General features: G+C 49.6%; 1 protein-coding gene across 3 annotated transcripts in view; it reads right to left on the reverse strand.

The window, feature by feature from the left end:
- HCLS1 (hematopoietic cell-specific Lyn substrate 1) overlaps positions 1 to 20,439 on the reverse strand; it is a 49,093-nt gene that overhangs the window by 25,178 nt on the left and 3,476 nt on the right. For all 3 annotated transcript variants that reach the window (XM_037889520.2, XM_043522113.1, XM_043522107.1), the window contains exons 2-3: positions 18,814 to 18,897; positions 14,688 to 14,761 (exon numbers count right to left, since the gene is read on the reverse strand). In XM_037889520.2, the coding sequence (XP_037745448.1) occupies positions 14,688 to 14,761; positions 18,814 to 18,897 (158 nt within the window). The remainder of the gene's footprint in view (positions 1 to 14,687; positions 14,762 to 18,813; positions 18,898 to 20,439) is intronic.

The following is a 20,439-nucleotide window of genomic DNA, read 5'->3' on the forward strand; positions in this document are numbered from 1 at the left end:
CAAAGACCGATGGCAGAACTGTCAATGAAAACAAATTGAGTTGTAGTTTCATGGATGATATTCTGATATATGGATCTTCAATGGAAGAACACAACAAAACACTCACCCTAAGCCTAATTGGTCAGTCTGGACTGAAGCAAAACAAGGAAAAATGTGTTTCCTGCCTACCCCAAATTGAGTTTTCAGGATAGACAATAAACAAAGATGGGATCTGTCCTAGCCCTGAGAAAGTAAAAGCCATTCATGAATTGAATGCATCAACTAACGTACCAGAACTGAGACGCATACTGGGGATGGCATATGACCTTGGTTGATACTTTCAGGACCTTTCTACAGTGACAAAACCATTGAATTGTTCTGAATGCAAAACTGGGATTGTTTAGTCTGCGGAAGAGAAGAATGAGGGGGGATTTGATAGCTGCTTTCAACTACCTGAAAGGGGGTTCCAAAGAGGATGGATCGAGACTGTTCTCAGTGGTAGCTGATGACAGAACAAGGAGTAATGGTCTCAAGTTGCAGTGGGGGAGGTTTAGGTTGGATATTAGGAAAAACTTTTCACTAGGAGGGTGGTGAAACACTGGAATGCATTACCTAGGGAGGTGGTGGAATCTCCTTCCTTAGATATTTTTAAGGTCAGGCTTGACAAAGCCCTAGCTGGGATGATTTAGTTGGGGATTGGTCCTGCTTTGAGCAGGGGGTTGGACTAGGTGACCTCCTAAGGTCCCATCCAACCCTGATATTCTATGATTCTATGAATGTATTATTAAAATCCAACACCTCTTGGCTATGAGGGGTAAATCAAGAAATTACCTTCAAATGATCTCCACAGCTCCAGTTCTCAAGTACTATGATGTGAACAAACCCACAATGGTCAGTGAGGATACAAGCAACTACGACCTACGTATTGTTGCAACAACAGGGCTTGAAGTGGAAGCCAGATGCATTTTGCTCTTGCACACTCACAGAAGCAGAAAAATGATATGTACAGATTGGCAAGGTGTGCCTGCCAAGTGTTTGGGCATGTTACAACTTTAACAGATATCTGTGTGGACTAGATTCATTTACGCTGATAGCAGACCACAAACCACTTGTAACTCTCAGCAATGGAAAAGACCTGGATCAAGCACGGCTGAGATGCCAGAGTCTATTACTAAGGTTAATACAATTAACCAATTACTAAATATGTTCCTGGGAAGAATCTGGGACTAGCAGACATTCCATCATGGAGCCCAGCATCACACACAGCTACCCATGAGCTCAAAGATGACGTAAAGGCGTATGTGGATGCTGTGGACACATACAGACCAGTGTCAGGAAAGAGACTACTCCAGCTCCAAAAAGCAACTACAACAGACACACAACTTCAGGAAGTTCTAAGTTACATTGGGGTGGCTGGCCCAAGTACCTAACCCACGCTAACAAAGTGACAAGAGACTACTTTGCAGTGCGTATTAAGTGAGTCAAATGCACTCATTGTTAAAGGCAATTACAAACGAAATGAGAAGAAAAATCCTAAACTTCGTCCATGAAGGGAATCATTGATTAACTAAATGCCATGAATGGGCCAACCAGTCAGTGTGGTGGCCAGGCATCAGCAAGGACATAAAGTATCTGCATGTGGACCTTGCAGAACTAATAGACCAATACAACACAAAGAATCTTTAATAACAACACCCCTACCAGATAGACCTCGGAAGAACTAGCTGCAGATTTATGCATATTCAAAGGACATCATGACCTTGTTGTCATGGACTATTTTCCCAGGTGTATAGAAATAACATATTTGACAGACATACCATATCATAGTTTTATTGAGAAACTGGTGCACTTTTGCTCACTTTGGCATTCCAGAACAGCTAGTGACAGACAATGGACCACAATTCACTGAAACAGAATTTAAGTTATTCTAAACAAAATATGATTTTGATCATATTACTAGCGGCCCACGTTACCTCCAAGTAAACGGAGAGACAGAGAGCTGCACAGACAGCCAAGAAATCATACAGTAGGAAGATCCATTCTTTGCCCTTCTGAGTTACAAACCAACACCAATAGCAGCTACTTGATGTAGTCCAGCACAACTCCTAATGGGAAGACAATTCAGACCAAGTTTTGAAAAGAACCTATTTCCAAAATGGCCAGACATGAAGAAAGTGACCAACCTGGATAAAAGCCTAAAAAAAAAAAAACCTTATGAACACTTTTACAGCAGACGTCACTCAGTTAGAGAGCTGCCAGGCCTAGAAACTGGTGACTGTGTTCAAGTCAAATTGGATGGAAAAAATGGATGGACAATTTCAGATATCGTTGTTTAAAAACAACAAAAAAAGAATTCCACACCCAGATCATATGTGATCAAGATTGACTGTCAGCTCCTACAGTTTGTTCTTCAGCAACAGCAATCAATAGAGGAAACTCTACAAATAGCAGGTGCAGAAGACAATGACTCAAGGATTCCAAACCAACCAGTCAATCGTTGCTACTAATGGAAGACCAAGCTGTTATGCCTTCAGGTAGAGTAATTAGAAAAACAGTGTGATTCAGACACACTTAACTTATTGTTCTGTACTGAACTTCAAAGACCGTGTAATAATGTAAATGGTAGGAATGTAGAACTTAAAGAGGGAGATGTAATGGAATGCTAAATTGTATTTTACTGTTTGGCCACTAGGTGGCACTTTGTATAAAATACCTTACATAAATGAACCTCACCCATAGTCTGCAGAGCATTAAAAGATCTTATGACTGCCTAGAAAGAATAACGAGAAGTCCTTGTGGCAGCTTAGAGACTAACAAATTTATTTGGGCATAAGCTTTTGTGAGTTAGAACCCAATTCATCAGATGCATGGAGTGAAAATACAGGAGCAGGTATAAATACATGAAAGGATGGGGGTTGCTTTACCAAGTGTGAAGTCAGTCTAATGAGATAAATCAATTAACAGCAGGATTTATCTTGTTAGACTGACCTCACACTTGGTAAAGCAACCCCCATCCTTTCATGTATTTATAGCTGCTCCTGTATTTTCACTCCATGCATCTGATGAAGTGGGTTCTAACCCACAAAAGCTTATGCCCAAATAAATTTGTTAGTCTCTAAGGTGCCACAAGGACTCCTCGTTATTTTTGCTGATACAGACTAACACGGCTACCACTCTGAAACCTGCCTAGAAAGGAGTACTGTGGAAAGGGATCTGGGGGTCATAGTGGACCACAAGCTAAATATGAGTCAACAATGTAACTCTTACAAAAAAAGCAAACATCATTCTGGGATGTATTAGCAGGAGTGTTGTAAGCAAGACAGGAGAAGTAATTCTTCCGCTCTACTCCACTCTAATTAGGCCTCAACTGGAGTATTGTGTCCAGTTCTGGGCACCACATTTCTGGAAGGATGTGGACAAATTGGAGAAAGTCAAGACACGAGCAACAAAAATGATGAAAGGTCTAGAAAACATGACCTATGAGGGAAGATTGAAAAAAGTGGGTTTGTTTAGTCTGGAAAAGAGAAGACTGAGAGGGGACATGATAACAGTTTTCAAGTACATAAAAGGTTGTTACAAGAATGAGGGAGAAAAATTGTTCTCCTTAACTTCTGAAGATAGGACAAGAAGCAATGGGCTTAAATTGCAGCAAGGGAGGTTTAGGTTGGACATTTGGAAAAACTTCCTAACCGTTAGGGTGGTTAAGCACTGGAACAAATTGCCTGGGGAGGTTGTGGAATCTCCATCACTGGAGATTTTTAAGTGCCCGTTAGACAAACACCTGTCAGGGATGGTCTAGATCAGGGGTGGCCAACCTGTGGCTCTGGAGCCACACGCAGCTCTTCAGAAGTTAATATGCGGCTTCTTGTATAGGCACTGACGCCGGGGATGCAGCTACAGGTGCCAACTTTCCAATGTGCCAGGGGTGCTCACTGCTCAACCCCTGGCTCTGCCCCCACTCCATCTCTTCCCACCCCCTCCCCTGAGCCTGCCGTGCCCTCACTCCTCCCCCTCCTCCCAGAGCCTCCTGCACACCACAAAACAGCTGATTGGGACGTACAGAGAGGGAGGGGGAGGCACCGATCGGCAGGGCTGCTGGTGGTTGGGAGCCACTGGGAGCAGGGCTGGTGGGGAGCTGATGGGGGGCTGCTGACGTATTACTGTGGCTCTTTGGCAATGTACATTGGTAAATTCTGGCTCATTCTCAGTCTCAGGTTGGCCACCCCCAGTCTCGAAAATTACTCCTGCCAGGAGTGCAGGGGATTGGACTAGATGACCTCTCGAGGTCCCTTCCAGTTCTATGATGAACACATCTGGGTGTACAAGCAAGCTCTGTTGCCAGTCCATATCTCATATAGGAACATGACAGTTCTCACCTTCCAGAGCTACTGTTTCAGGCTGTCTGCAGACTTTGCTCTCGAAGTGCTGTCTCCACCACTAAAACAGCACAGAAAATGTGACACTGCCAATGCATCCCCTGCAGGCCCCTGTGCAGGACCATGGGCCTGTTTTGGGCGGGAAATGGCAGCTGGCACATAACTGGCTGGCATGCCATGTCCATGCCTAGCCACAGCCTCACAGGCCACAGGATTAGGGCCTCTACCAACTGGGGAATCGGAGTCCAGCCCAGGATTGCAGAAGGGTGGATGCTGAGTAGGTGTTCCCTGGGCCATGAGAGAGTGCACTTCAGGAGCTGCTGGATTTGAGACAAAGCTATGGTGCCAGGGCCCAAATCCCAGCTCCTTAAGCATGGAGCGAGAGGTCACAGCATGAGCCACGCCCAAAGGAAACACCCAGAATCCTTCAGGGCAAGGCCCAAGTGGAGTAGGCGACAGGAATGGGTGCAAAAGCACATGCCCCCAGCCCCTCCCCCCAGTTTCACTGCTGGTGATTTGCAGAAGCCCTTATTTGGCTGATTTCAGGTCAGTGAATGCAGTCACCACTTCCTCTTCCTGTAAGTAGACATCACCATGGCAACAGCCTACTTACCCCTCACTGTTCCTCAGAAACCAAAAATCCCATCAGAGCTGCGGGCACTGGTGTCTGTTAGCTCAGTCTGAGGGAAATGGTTCAGCCTTAGTAGTGACACCCAGGCCAGGATCAGTCCCCTTTTGTATGCCAGAATCCCTCTCTCACACACAAACCATGCACCCCCCCCCACACACACACACACAATCCCCAGCCAGGAGTGTACCCCTTGTGCACCACTCCCAAGGCCAGAATCATTCCCACCTGTGCTGCGACCCCCAAGACACACCACCTAGATTGTCGGGCTCAACGGGTAGTGATCAATGGCTCCATGTCTAGTTGGCAGCCGGTATCAAGTGGAGTGTCCCAAGGTTCGGTCCTGGGGCCGGTTTTGTTCAAGATCTTCATAAATGATCTGGAGGATGGTGTGGATTGCACCCTCAGCAAGTTTGCAGATGACACTAAACTGGGAGGAGAGGTAGATACGCTGGAGGGTAGGGATAGGATACAGACGGCCCTAGACAAATTAGAGGATTGGGCCAAAAGAAATCTGATGAGATTCAACAAGGACAAGTGCAGAGTCCTGCACTTAGGATGGAAGAACCCCATGCACCGCTACAGACTAGGGACCGAATGGCTCAGCAGCAGTTCTGCAGAAAAGGACCTAGGGATTACAGTGGACGAGAAGCTGGATATGAGTCAACAATGGCATTTTGGGATGTATAAGTAGGGGCATTGCCAGCAGATCGAGGGACGTGATCGTTCCCCTCTGTTCGACACTGGTGAGGCCTCATCTGGAGTACTGTGTCCAGTTTTGGGCCCCACACTACAAGAAGGATGTGGAAAAATTGGAAAGAGTCCAGCAGAGCGCAACAAAAAAATGATTAGGGGACTGGAACACATGACTTATGAGGAGAGGCTGAGGGAACTGGGGTTGTTTAGTCTGCGGAAGAGAAGAATGAGGGGGAATTTGATAGCTGCTTTCAACTACCTGAAACGGGGTTCCAAAGAGGATGGATCTAGACTGTTCTCAGTGGTAGCGGACAACAGAACAAGGAGTAATGGTCTCAAGTTGCAGTGGGGGAGGTTTAGGTTGGATATTAGGAAAAACTTTTTCACTAGGAGGGTGGTGAAACACTGGAATGCGTTACCTAGGGAGGTGGTGGAATCTCCTTCCTTAGATATTTTTAAGGTCAGGCTTGACAAAGCCCTGGCTGGGATGATTTAGTTGGGGATTGGTCCTGCTTTGAGCAGGGGGTTGGACTAGATGACCTCCTGAGGTCTCTTCCAACCCTGATATTCTATTCTATGACACCTCCTCCACCCCTAAAGGGTTCCCCCTGCTCTAGGTTTCAAGGGCTCCCACCCCTGCCCTTAGGGGCACATTCCATCTGGCTCAGACTCTCAAGTGGGTGGAGATGGAAGAGGGCTGAGAGTGGATGAAATGCGAGGTCTGTGGGGACCTAACTGGCTCATTGGCAGCAGGTGCTGAGGCATATGTGACCTTCCCCTGGTCTCCCATAGCCCTGTACAAGGAACCTTTGGGAGACTGCGTGTGGGGCAGGGGACTGAGCTCTGGCTTGTGGGATCAGGACATAAATGCAGAAGCCCCTGTTCTATTTTTCAGCCATTTAACCTGCCACATCTCTGTTCACTCTAGGTAGATGCCAAAGGCCAACCATGGGAGTAGCTGCAGTTCCAGGGACTGCAGAGTCACACCTGCCTTGTCCCCAGGAACTCTGCAAATCTGAAGTCCTAAAGCTGCTTTTATTCATAAGGCCCAGGTGTCCTGGTGGTTTCCCCTTCCCCCTCCCAGACAGAGCACTGCAGCTGGGCTACCTCCTAGGAGTGGGAGTGATGGCACAAACTCCATCCACACAGGGAGATGTCACTCACAACTAATGGTGCTGATCTCCTGGGCTCTCTTGGGCTCATAATGGCTGAGGAGGCCCTGCGTGTCGTGCCCAGTCCCATAGGCCGGAGGACCCTTCCCAGCTACATCACTAGCCCGTCCCAGAGGTAATGAAACAACTAGAGGAGGTCTGGTGCCGGGGAGGATCTATCGCCATTCCCTTACACCGAGCTCTAGTGAAATACCACCTCTCTGTGTGACCTTCTCTCCCCTGCACCCCTTGCCTCGCTTAGAGCCCCCACAACAAGCTCTCTTCAAATTGGCACCCAAAGCTGCCAGAGTTGATGTCTGTCTGTCCATCCATCACTTCTTTCTACAATGCTGCTTACAAAGTGTGATAGATATTGATTGACATGGGGACCAGAGCATATCTTACATTGAAAGCATGAAAACTTCAAAAAAGACTTTCTATTGAGGTGGGCCAGATGGTTTGAGCCATAGACTATTCATAGGCCTTTGAACCAATATAGGTGATGTATTTTTATGTGTTCCTGGCTCATGGGAGCGGGGTGTTCCTGTGGAATCTGAAATCACTAGGGGGTGATAAATACAGAATCCCAAGGCTGGGCATGCCAATACCCTGCTCTGGAAGCTTGGCCACCTGGGGCAAGGAGATGTATGGGTTTTACCAGTTTCCATGACGCTGGGAGGAAAAGATTTCTGGGATGTAGAGGCTGAGCTTAACCAGACTCAGTGCCTTCTTTCTGGGCTAGAAAATGGACAGGACCTTTTGTCCAAGAGGGTCCCAAACCCTTGCTAATGTGTTGGAAGGACTTTGGCCTGCCAGGGCCCAATAGGGTGGCTGGGAGACTTCTGGTATGTTTAGCGTGTGTGTAGATGCCTGTATTGTTTTTTTCTGTATGCTTTTGTCCTTTAATAAATGTGTTTGCTTAGGAAGAGCTGTCTCCTCATTTGCAAAAACACTGTCATTGTCCTTCGACAGAAACCAGAGAGCAGGGGCTGGATGTTTGTCAGACCACAGGACAATGGCAGTAAAGAGCAGGGGGCTGTAGCCTAAAGCCCCAGACAGAAAGGAGAGGGATGCAGGTGTCTGACCAGAGAGGAGACAGCTTGAGGCCTGAGATCTGACGAGCATTCCTAGAGCAGACTACTGCAGGTCTCAAAGGTGCAGTAACCCTGACATTATAACACAAAGAATCTGTTTTTCCTGTCTACGGCTTGTGTACCAGTGACCTCAACCCTGGCTACTAGCTAGCATCCCAGTTCAGACTTGCCACAGCCTCATCCCCACAGACCAGCTGACTGGGCTTGCACAGCACACAAGCGACTCACTTTGTCATTGTGACCTGCCAATCAATTATATCATTATGATAGTGACGCTGCAGCCACTGCAAACAAGTGCAGCCTATGCCTCCAGTGGAGCCTGCAAAGCAGTGGGCTCAGCAGTGTTGCCTTATACACTATGGGATTCCAGCTCAGATAACTGGGGTTCCACTTGCACTGGAGACGGGGGGAAATTGACCTCTGGGCTGACCTAATCTGGCATAAGGACGACAACCGACTACCCACAAGGCAATGGCCTCTGTGAGTGAGCCAACTGGATGCCACTAGCAGGGCCAAGGACCCAGTCAGGGACACAGCGGAGAGACTGACCTTCCTAGCTGCCAGAGCTGACCTATGTTTATAACATTGCAAACACCTCCACAAAGCATAACCCTTACTTCCTGACATTCAGCAGGCATGGCCAGCTGCTAATAGACATGAACCAGGGTCTGGGGCCCCAGAATGGGTCCATGAGCATGAGGCTGGATCGTAGCCACTAACATGGGCCAAACCTGAGACTGTCCAGAATCAGGGCCTGCAGCGGAGCCAGTCTCTGAGCAACCTAATGAATGCAGCTGCCTGTAGTAGGCTGCCTGTTTGGCTACACCTCCTGATGGGTAGGAAGAGTCAGCAGACTAGCTATTCCACCCAGCAGCGGCGTAGTTTGGCAGCTGCTCAATGCATTCAGCCACGACTGCATTAGCTCCTGCACCTGCCTGTTTCCAGCCCTGCTCCTGTCTTGCTTTGCTACAGGTATCCCTGCTCTGACCCTCTGCTCCAGTTCCTGACTTCTGTCTTCAGCTCTGACCCTTGGCTCTGGCATCTGGTTGCTGACTTCTGCTCCAACCACTAGGCATGGCCATTCACATTCTGGTCTCTGACAGGTTGGGCAGCCCTAAAACCACAAACCGTCAGGGAACTAGAGCCTATACGGCAAGCATGGATCCTAAAAAGGCCTATATTTCTCTGATGAAGATAGTGGGACCCCATAGACCTTGCAGGCCCAACTTGCCACTCTGCAGAATGCAGCCCTATAAACTCAAGCCACATCGCCTTCAGCTCTGACCCCCTGCTCCCATGAGCCCAAGCTCCCCCTGCCTGACAAGTCCAATGGCAATTGTGACTAATTTCATGTGTCCCTAAATCAGCGTTGGCTCCTCTTTCTGCTACACTCACAGTCGTATCCCACTAACCACATCTGGGTGGGATTGATTCTGAGCCTGCTTCCTGGGGAGGCCCTGACTTGGGCCTCTCTGCTCCTGGAAAAATCAAACCCACTCCTGGGCCAATTTGAGAGATTCATTTGAGCTATGGCGAAGATCTTTGATTACCCGAGTTGCAAGCATACTGCCGAAGCCGCGTGTCTGGTGTTATAGCAGGGATGCCGGCCAGTTGCTAAATATGCAGCAGAGTTCCAACACTTGACAGTTGATGCTGAGTGGAACAAGGCCATCCAGTATTGGGATGTATATGTTGTAATATGCTATCGACCATTTGGGCCTAGCATAAATGCTATGTGCTTGACATGAATATGTGAGTTACGTGTTGGCAACTGAATCATAGAATCATAAAATATCAGGGTTGGAAGGGACTCAGGAGGTCATCTAGTCCAACCCCCTGCTCAAAGCAGGACCGATCCCCAATTAAATCATCCCAGCCAGGGCTTTGTCAAGCCTCACCTTAAAAACTTCTAAGGAAGGAGATTCCACCACCTCCCTAGGCAACGCATTCCAGTGTTTCACCACCCTCCTAGTGAAAAAGTTTTTCCTAATATCCAACCTAAATCTCCCCCACTGCAACTTGAGACCATTACTCCTTGTTCTGTCATCTGCTACCACTGAGAACAGTCTAAATCCATCCTCTTTGGAACCCCCTTTCAGGTAGTTGAAAGCAGCTATCAAATCCCCCCTCATTCTTCTCTTCCGCAGACTAAACAATCCCAGTTCCCTCAGCCTCTCCTCATAAGTCATGTGTTCCAGTCCCCTAATCATTTTTGTTGCCCTCTGCTGGACTCTTTCCAATTTTTCCACATCCTTCTTGTAGTGTGGGGCCCAAAACTGGACACAGTACTCCAGATGAGGCCTCACCAATGTGGAATAGAGGGGAACGATCACGTCCCTCGATCTGCTGGCAATACCCCTACTTATACATCCCAAAATGCCATTGGCCTTCTTGGCAACAAGGGCACACTGTTGACTCATATCCAGCTTCTTGTCCACTGTAACCCCTAGGTCCTTTTCCACAGAACTGCTGCCTAGCCATTCAGTCCCTAGTCTGTAGCGGTGCATGGGATCCTTCCGTCCTAAGTGCAGGACTCTGCACTTGTCCTTGTTGAACCTCATCAGATTTCTTTTGGCCCAATCCTCTAATTTGTCTAGGTTCCTCTGTATCCTATCCTACCCTCCAACGTATCTACCACTCCTCCCAGTTTAGTATCATCTGCAAACTTGCTGAGGGTGCAATCCACGGCATCCTCCAGATCATTAATGAAGATATTGAACAAAACCAGCCCGAGGACCGACCCTTGGAGCACTCCACTTGATACCGGCTGCCAACTAGACATGGAGCCATTGATCACTACCCGCTGAGCCCGACTATCTAGCCAACTTTCTATCCACCTTATAGTCCATTCATCCAGCCCATACTTCTTTAACTTGCTGGCAAGAATACTGTGGGAGACCATGTCAAAAGCTTTGCTAAAGTCAAGGAACAACACGTCCACCGCTTTCCCCTCATCCACAGAGCCAGTTATCTCATCATAGAAGGCAAATAGATTAGTCAGGCATGACTTGCCCTTGGTGAATCCATGTTGACTGTTCCTGATCACTTTCCTCTCCTCTAAGTGCTTCAGAATTGATTCTTTGAGGACCTGCTCCATGATTTTTCCAGGGACTGAGGTGAGGCTGACTGGCCTGTAGCTCCCCGGATCCTCCTCCTTCCCTTTTTTAAAGATGGGCACTACATTAGCCTTTTTCCAGTCCTCCGGGACTTCCCCCGATCGCCATGAGTTTTCAAAGATAATGGCCAATGGCTCTGCAATCACATCTGCCAACTCCTTTAGCACTCTCGGATGCAGCGCATCCGGCCCCATGGACTTGTGCTCGTCCAGCTTTTCTACATAGTCTCGAACCATTTCTTTCTCCAGAGGGGGCTGGTCACCTCCTCCCCATGCTGTGCTGCCCAGTGCAGCAGTCTGGGAGCTGACCTTGTTTGTGAAGACAGAGGCAAAAAAAGCATTGAGTACATTAGCTTTTTCCACATCCTCTGTCACTAGGTTGCCTCCCTCATTCAGTAAGAGGCCCACACTTTCCTTGACTTTCTTCTTATTGCTAACAAACCTGAAGAAACCCTTCTTGTTACTCTTAACATCTCTTGCTCGCTGCAACTCCAGGTGTGATTTGGCCTTCCTGATTTCACTCCTGCATCCCCGAGCAATATTTTTATACTCTTCCCTGGTAATTTGTCCAGTCTTCCACTTCTTGTAAGCTTCTTTTTTGTGTTCAAGATCAGCAAGGATTTCACTGTTAAGCCAAGCTGGTTGCCTGCCATATTTACTATTCTTTCTACACATTGGGATGGTTTGTCCCTGTAACCTCAATAAGGATTCTTTAAAATACAGCCAGCTCTCCTGGACTCCTTTCCCCGTCATGTTATTCTCCCAGGGGATCCTGACCATCAGTTCCCTGAGGGAGTCAAAGTCTGCTTTTCTTATGCCTCAAAGATGAATATCTCGCATTGGCAAAGAGCCTGTTGTCACTGTGTTCAAGGTGTCCAACTTTGCCAATGAGATCATTGACAGCAATCTGATGTCTTCCATCTGCTCCCTGCTTCTCAATTACCTGTTTGCAAACCAGATCCACCAGACCCTAAACGAGGCGACTACCCTACCCAACTCCGAGTTCCATTTACAAAATGACCTCCTCTATTGCAAGAGTTATATTTATGTTCCAGAGGGAAAACCTAGGCTTCACGTATTGAAGCTATGCCATGATCTACTGCTTATAGGCCATTCTGGTCAATTCAAGACCTGGAATCTGGTCTCAAGGAGCTTCTGGTGGCCAGGCCTACATCAAAGATTATGTAAGGTCCTGCGACTTCTGCACCTGTACTAAGAACCCACGATCAAAACCTCTAGGTCTCCTCCAGCCTCTGCCCATGCCCCCACAGCCTTGGTCTGCTATATCAATGGACCGCATTGTAGAGCTGCCATGCTCCCGTGACACTCAGTAATCTTGGGTGCTGTCAGTCTCCTCACAGAGATGGCACACTTCATCCTGTGCTTACTGTTCTACCACATGGGAGACAGCTTCCTGGAAAATGTCTTCCTGGAAAATGTCTTCCATTACCATGGTTTACCACAGGCATTGTGTCAGACTGAGGACCTGAGTTCATCTCCTGTTTCTGGCAGGAATTCCTGCAGACTCCTTAGCATCGACTCCCTTACCTCATCCGCCTGTCACCCACAATGTAATGGGCAAGCAGAGAGTCAGTCAAATCTTGGAGCAGTCTCTTCACTGTTTTCTGAGTTACGACCAGTATGACTGCCTCTGCCTCCTGTGCTACACCAAATCCTCCTATCATAATGCAATCCACGCCTCGATCCAGCAGAGCCCATAGTTCTTTGGGAACTATGACTCTCACCCCCACTTCTGCCCAGACTTACCTGTAAGTTCCCCAGTACCAGCCACTGTGTGTTTAGCCTCCCACCTAGTGCACCAGGAGCTCAAGGAATCCTTGCAGTCCTCCAAAGCAGCCTACAAACTGCACATGGACCAAGATCATCAGGCTGCCCCTAATCTGTCCATGGGGGAACAAGGTGTGGCGCTCTATCCAGAACCTTAAAATTCAGCCACCCATCCGCCAAACTAGACTACCACTCTCCAGTGGGAACCTACACCCAAACCCCTCAAACCCGCCACCACCACCCACAGCGGTCTGCAGCGGGCGGCATGCTTGGTTCATCAAATCCTGACCTTTCAGTGAGTTAGGGAAAAGCTTCAAAACCTGGTGGACTGGGAGGGCTACAGTGCAGACAAGTGGTCTTGGGACCTGGTAGAGAACATCCACGCCCCAACCCTACTGCAAGTTCTATCAGAAGTACTCAGAGAAACTGGGCCCTGAGGCCCTTGCAGGCACCCTTGGGGGCAGGGATGGGTGCCCTCAGGAATCAGGGTCTGCAGCAGAGTCAGTCTCTGGGCAACCTGACACGTGCAGCTGGCATGTAGCAGGCTGCCTGATTGGCTACAGTGCCTGATTGGCGGGGAGAGTCAGCAGACCTGCTCTTAAGCCCAGCAGTAGTTCAGTGACTGCTCAAAGCATTTGCCCATGGCTGTGTTAGCTCCTGCACCTGCTTGTTTCCAGCCTTGTTCCAGTCCTGTTCCTGCCTTGGCCCCACCTTGCCTTGCTCCAGATAACTCGGCTCTGATTCTCAGCTCCGATTACTGACCTCTGACTTTGGCCCTGCTCTTGGCTCTGGCCTCTGACTCCAGCTCTGGCCTTTGGCACTGATTCCTGGCCCCCAACTCCTGCTCTAACCACTAGGCATGACCGCCCATGTCCTGGTCTCTGAGAGAGACAGACGGAAACAGAGTTATGCCAGGTGTGCTGGGGCTGGGCCAGGGCCACTGGTGCTGGGATATGTGTGGTCAGGTCCTACTCATGCAGTGGTTCAAATGGGACACAGCTTGGGGCCCCAAACCGTACAACATCTGTTGGATCCCGCATCCCAAATGGCCAGTATACAAGATCTGAGCAGAGTCTGAGGATAGACCAGAGACAATCCACCAGAACATACCTTGCCCCTTTGAGGCCAAGTCACCAAACTGGTGGGGGAGGGGGACGATGAATCCAGTCTAAGAGGCAGGGCCAGAAAGCATCACTGGGCCCCCACTAATGGGGTGGGTCACATGGGGGGAATCCCCCCAGAGGCACCCAACCCTAACCCTGGCCCCAGGGCAGGGGAAGAGCAGAGTGAGGAGGTCAGGGGGCCAAGGAAGGAGGCACCCGAAACTGGCCCCACAGCAAGAGAGGAGCAGAACAGGAAGGAGACACCCAAGTCTGACCCTAAGGCAGGGATGTGGGGGAGGGGAAGAGCAATGAGGCCGGACTAAATCAAACATTCTCAAAGGCTATATATGCCCCCCACCCCCAACCAACAGATACAGCAGTGCTGAGAGTGGCCAAGCCATGCCAGCTGCATGGGGACAGGTGTGTTTATGTGGTGGTGGCTGTGGGACTGGATAGAGAGCTCCTCCCCCTTGCCCCTTCCTTTCTCCCCCTCCCCTTACGCTGCCTGACTGGTGGAAGGATGAGTGCCACTCCAAAATAAGAACCTAGAATTAGCTATGGACCACGTGGGAGGGTTTGAAGGTTGGTGTTTGTGCACAGGCATGTGGCTGTGACTCCCCTCCCCAGGCCTGGGAATCTCCCATCTGACACACCTGGCTCTGGAGACTGGACCAAATGGCTCCCTGGACTGAGCTGATCTGGCCGCTCCTAGGTGCTAGCAGACAGCCTGGATAACAGCTAAAAGGGGGAGACTTACTTGATGTGCTCGGCCCGTCCGGAGCCCTCAATGGTTTTGGCTCCCCATCTCTGGTCCCTCTCTGAGATGTCGTTCTGCAAAACAAACCCAATCCCCATGAGAGGAGCCCACAGGGCTGCTGGGGACAACAGCGCTGGGTGCAGGGAACTGCTCCGCTGCTGCCTGCAGACTGGACTAGGCCCAGGTGTTTTACTGGACAGGGCTGAAAACAGCAGAGGGAACAGCACTTCGGTGGCCCCTGGAAGCTGGTGCCCTGGGCGACTGCCCTGCTCGCCTGCCCCTAGAACTGGCCAAAAACTCCAGCACAGAGATCCCCATTACCTCTCACCCACATCAATGGGCCAAGACCCCTCAGGCACAGGAGTCATCATTACCATGCACGCTTCCATCAACAGGCAGACACTCCCTGGCACAGGGTCATCATTACTGTGCATGCACCCATGGATGGAGCAAGACCCACCCGTGACACAGGGTCACCATTACTGTGCACGCACCCATGGATGGAGCAAGACCCACCCGTGACACAGGGTCACCATTACTGCACATGCACCCATGGATGGAGCAAGACCTGCCCGTGGCACAGGGTCACCATTACTGTGCACGCACCCATGGATGGAGCAAGACCCGCCCGTGGCACAGGGTCACCATTACTGTGCACGCACCCATGGATGGAGCAAGACCTGCCCGTGGCACAGGGTCACCATTACTGCGCACGTACCCATGGATGGAGCAAGACCCACCCGTGACACAGGGTCACCATTACTGCACATGCACCCATGGATGGAGCAAGACCCACCCGTGGCACAGGGTCACCATTACTGTGCACGTACCCATGGATGGAGCAAGACCCACCCGTGACACAGGGTCACCATTACTGCACATGCACCCATGGATGGAGCAAGACCCACCCGTGGCACAGGGTCACCATTACTGCACATGCACCCATGGATGGAGCAAGACCCACCCGTGGCACAGGGTCACCATTACTGCGCACGCACCCATGGATGGAGCAAGACCCGCCCGTGGCACAGGGTCACCATTACTGCGCACGCACCCATGGATGGAGCAAGACCCGCCCGTGGCACAGGGTCACCATTACTGCGCACGCACCCATGGATGGAGCAAGACCTGCCCGTGGCACAGGGTCACCATTACTGCACATGCACCCATGGATGGAGCAAGACCCACCCGTGGCACAGGGTCACCATTACTGCGCACGTACCCATGGATGGAGCAAGACCCACCCGCGGCACAGGGTCACCATTACTGTGCACGCACCCATGGATGGAGCAAGACCTGCCCGTGGCACAGGGTCACCATTACTGTGCACGCACCCATGGATGGAGCAAGACCCGCCCGTGGCACAGGGTCACCATTACTGCGCACGCACCCATGGATGGAGCAAGACCCGCCCGTGGCACAGGGTCACCATTACTGCGCACGCACCCATGGATGGAGCAAGACCCGCCCGTGGCACAGGGTCACCATTACTGCGCACGCACCCATGGATGGAGCAAGACCTGCCCGTGGCACAGGGTCACCATTACTGCACATGCACCCATGGATGGAGCAAGACCCACCCGTGGCACAGGGTCACCATTACTGCGCACGTACCCATGGATGGAGCAAGACCCACCCGCGGCACAGGGTCACCATTACTGTGCACGCACCCATGGATGGAGCAAGACCTGCCCGTGGCACAGGGTCACCATTACTGTGCACGCACCCATGGATGGAGCAAGACCCACCCGTGACACAGGGTCACCATTACTGTGCACGCACCCATGGATGGAGCAAGACCCACCCGTGGCACAGGGTCACCATTACTGCGCACGCACCCATGGATGGAGCAAGACCCAGCCGTGGCACAGGGTCACCATTACTGCACATGCACCTATTGACAAGCTGAGATCCTGGCACAGGGGGTCACCTTACCACACCCATACACATCAATGGACTGAGATCCCCAGCATGGTATTACCCCACAGCTGGGCAGGCTCCATCTAAAGGAAGCAGCTGTGTCTCCAAAAAAATTTCTTTCAGCTCGGTGGCACCTTTTGCTTTTCAGACTATTTCAGTATGACTGCAGGCCTGTCTGCATTCAGAGACCCCCCCTTAGAAATTCCTCCCTGAGGAGACACATGGCTTCCCCAGGCAGATGAGCGCATGGACTACATGTGATCAAAAGTTTCCTGCTGAACTTTTTCCCATGAGAAAATGCTGATTAGTTGAATTGACACATTCTGCTGGAATGTGTCAATTCTGATTAAATTTCATTTTGCATAAAAATCAAAACAAAATGTTTCAATAAAGTCAAAATGTTCCGTTTGGACCTTATCGGAATGGAATATTTCAATTTGCTGTTTAGGAATTTTATATTATAAATTATAATATACAATATAAATATTAAATATAATAATGTGATTGTTTTGTTTTACTATAAAATAAAAATATAATAAAGTCTAAACAGAAACAAAATATTTTGATTGACCCCCACCCCACCAACCCAAATTCTTTTTTCCCTAAAATTTCATTTCTCAGGAAATTTCAAAATTTTGGCTTTCCATTCTATTGGCAACCATTTTCTTTTAACATTGATATTCCCATGAGCTGAAAATTCTGGTTCCTGACCAGCTGTAGCTCTGACACTGCCCTAGCCCCAGACCTGCAGCACATATGGCCTCCGGCTCCAGGGATCTGTCACCAGAGAGGTTGTTTGGGCAGGAATCTGTACTATGACATCTGCCCACGAAGTTGGTGGGATCCTTGGCAGAGATGCCAGGCAGGTTTCATCCAATGAACCAGAACTTTGCAGAGGCACCAGCAATGGGGTACTGCACCATCAGAGTCACTGTGCCACAGGGTGAGCAACCAACAGGGTCACAGGATGCTCTGCAATGTTACCTGACTGCACCGTCATGGTTATTTGTGATACCAACCCACATGCAGTCTACTTACATCTGGATGTATTGTGAGCAACTGCAGCAGAAAGCTAAGGGTGATGCAATATCTCTTCTTGTGCCACAGTGGGAGGGGGAGAGGACTGGTATCTGCAGTTTGCAAAGTGGAACACCCTCCCACACTGCTCTTTACTTGCAGCCACGAGTGAAAAATCAGCGGCTTGTCATTTTTACTCCTTCAGTGTGGTTTGCACCAGTGACATACACATGCTAATGTACAAATGCAAAGAAATTAAAACTATGAGATTCCTGCATGCCAGTGTCCTAGGTGAGATGGATCACTCTGATTTTGTTTTTTGTAAAGACTCGAACAACTCATTGATGGAGTGAATGAGAGAGAGAGCGAATGCACCTCTGTATGTCTAGAAACCCACTCTCTGCAGGGGCAGTTGCGATTTTGGGACACAGAATATTATAGAGGAGACACACCGCTCTCTCAAGTTACTTGACTTGAGTTTTTTGTTGCTTCCCTTAATCGAAAATAAAGTCACCCAGACTAAGAATATGGCTGCTCTTTGTGGCTGGAAAACGTATCAACCCACAGCACTGCACTACCCTACTGCCTAGAAGTATCTTAAATGCTCTACAAGCCTGACCATCCACAGCATCTCCTAGTCAAACTCTGGTCTTCCCCACAGCTCTGCTGATGACCCTCAACCCCAACCCACAGCACTCTACTATTCCAGTCCTGCCGCCAGAACAGTTCTATTGCAGACCCCTGCTATGTCAGTCTTACACCTCTGCTGAGCAGAGACTGCCAATTGTTACTACATGTATGAGGGTAGCTCCTAGAGCTCCCAGTGGAGATTGGGGCCCTGTTGTGGGGCCCTGATCTGCTTACAGTCTGCACCCAAAAGCTTACAGTCTAAAGAGACATGAAACAAAAATGCTGGGAAGGGAATCAGAGGCACTGAGAAGAAGTGACTCGCCCAAGCATGCACAGCAAGTCATGGCAGAACTGGGAAGAGCACCCAAGGTCACCGAGTTCTCAGCCAGGTGCCCCAGCCACTAGACCAGGCTGGTAGATCCAGCAACAAACATCCCCAAGAAGCAGAATGAACTCTCCAGCCCCATCTCTCTCCTAGGACCTATTCAGGGCTCAAGTCCCAGCTCTTAGCTCTGAGTACCCATGATTGACACAGTCCAGCAACATGAGTGAAACTCACCACAAAATCAGGGTCCGTGTCCCAGTCATCTCCTTGGGACTCCTCCTTCACGGCCACATTGTGCCCTACAGCTGCCTTCCACATCTGCACAGGGTGAGAGCACAGTGTTAGAGGCAGGGTTGGGACGAGCCTATAGTCTCCTCCCGTCCACAATGTAAAGTGCACAATGACCAGGCTCATAGGTTCATAAATTCTAAGGCCAGAAGGGACCACTGTGATCATTTAGCCTGACCATTTATTTATACTCATTTAATACGACGCAGGCTATTGAGTTTCCCCAACATCCTACAGCAGATCTTTTAGAAAAACATCCAATTTTGATTTAGAAATTTCCAGTGGTAGAGACTCCGCCATGAGCCTGGTAAGTTGTTCCGATGGTTCATCACTCTCACTGTTACAAATTATTGCCTTATTCCCAGTCTGAATTTGTCTAATTTCAGCTGCCAGCCATTGGATCGTGTTACACCTTTGTCCGCTGGCTGGAAGAGCCCTCTATTGATCACAGCTGAACCTCGACTTGGGGAGGAACAACTTCCCTAGGCAACACAGCAGCATGGAAGCCAGCAAACAGAGCGGAAAACAGGGGGGTCTGAGTGGAGATCTGTTGGAGAATAAGGGACTCAAGCACCTCTTCCTTCGGGCCGGTGAGTGAATTCTTGAAAGAGTGTTTGCTTGCTTCCTAGTTTGTTTTCAGTTTCGGAGTCTGATGGGGGCAGTATGTTGTAAGAGAAGCAGAGCTGTTGACTGGTGGTGGGGCTTCCTCAAGCAGCCAGCCTACAAAGGCAGCCTGCTGGCCAGTCAGCAGCATAGGAGCCAGCAAACAGCTGAAAACAGGAGCGTTTGCATAGAAGTTTTTAAGGGGAAGTTGGGGGAGGGTGTGTGTGTGTGTGTTTGGGATTTTTTTTTGGGGGGGGGGGCAGGGTCTTGACCAGGTGTTTAGGAGGGAAGGCTATGGCAGCTACAGGGACCTGAAGAATGGAAGAGGCCAACTGAAGAAGACTAAATGTGGAAGCGGCAGGATGTACATTATTCTGCAGAATTCCCTTGTATCTTCTATCCTCTTGGGGCTCCAAACGCTGGCAATCGCCATTGTCTCTTCCTATCATCTTCTCGGACTAACTGCTCTTCTCTTCTTCCTTGCTCTTCCATCTTCTGTTACTGCCTGCCTCTCCACTTCATTTTCCAACTCAGTGACCCTGTTCCTCAGCTCTGTTTCTCCTTCACTAGCCGGTCTGTTCCTCTATCTTGTTTTCATAGTCACAGTCTTCCGTGGGACACTTTCTTCATCCAGATTTCTACCCTCACAGTACTCTTGTCGAGCGTTTATCTGCAAGTCTTGAGTTTTCCTTCTCCCTCTTCTCAACCTTCCCTCCATCATCTGCTCAAATCTCCTTCTAAACTGAACCATAGTTTCTAGCTGCATCTCCAAACCTCAGACCTTCTCTTCCATTAGAGAATCATAGAAGATTAGGGTTAGAAAAGACCGCAGGAGGTCATCTAGTCCAACCCCCTGCTCAAAGCAGGGCCAACACCAACTAAATCATCCCGGCCAGGGCTTTGTCAAGCCAGGCCTTAAAAATCTCTAAGGAAGGAGATTCCACCACTTCCCTAGGTAACCCATTCCAG

This window comes from Chelonia mydas, chromosome 1, assembly GCF_015237465.2.
Source record: "Chelonia mydas isolate rCheMyd1 chromosome 1, rCheMyd1.pri.v2, whole genome shotgun sequence".
Lineage (NCBI taxonomy): Eukaryota > Metazoa > Chordata > Testudines > Cheloniidae > Chelonia > Chelonia mydas.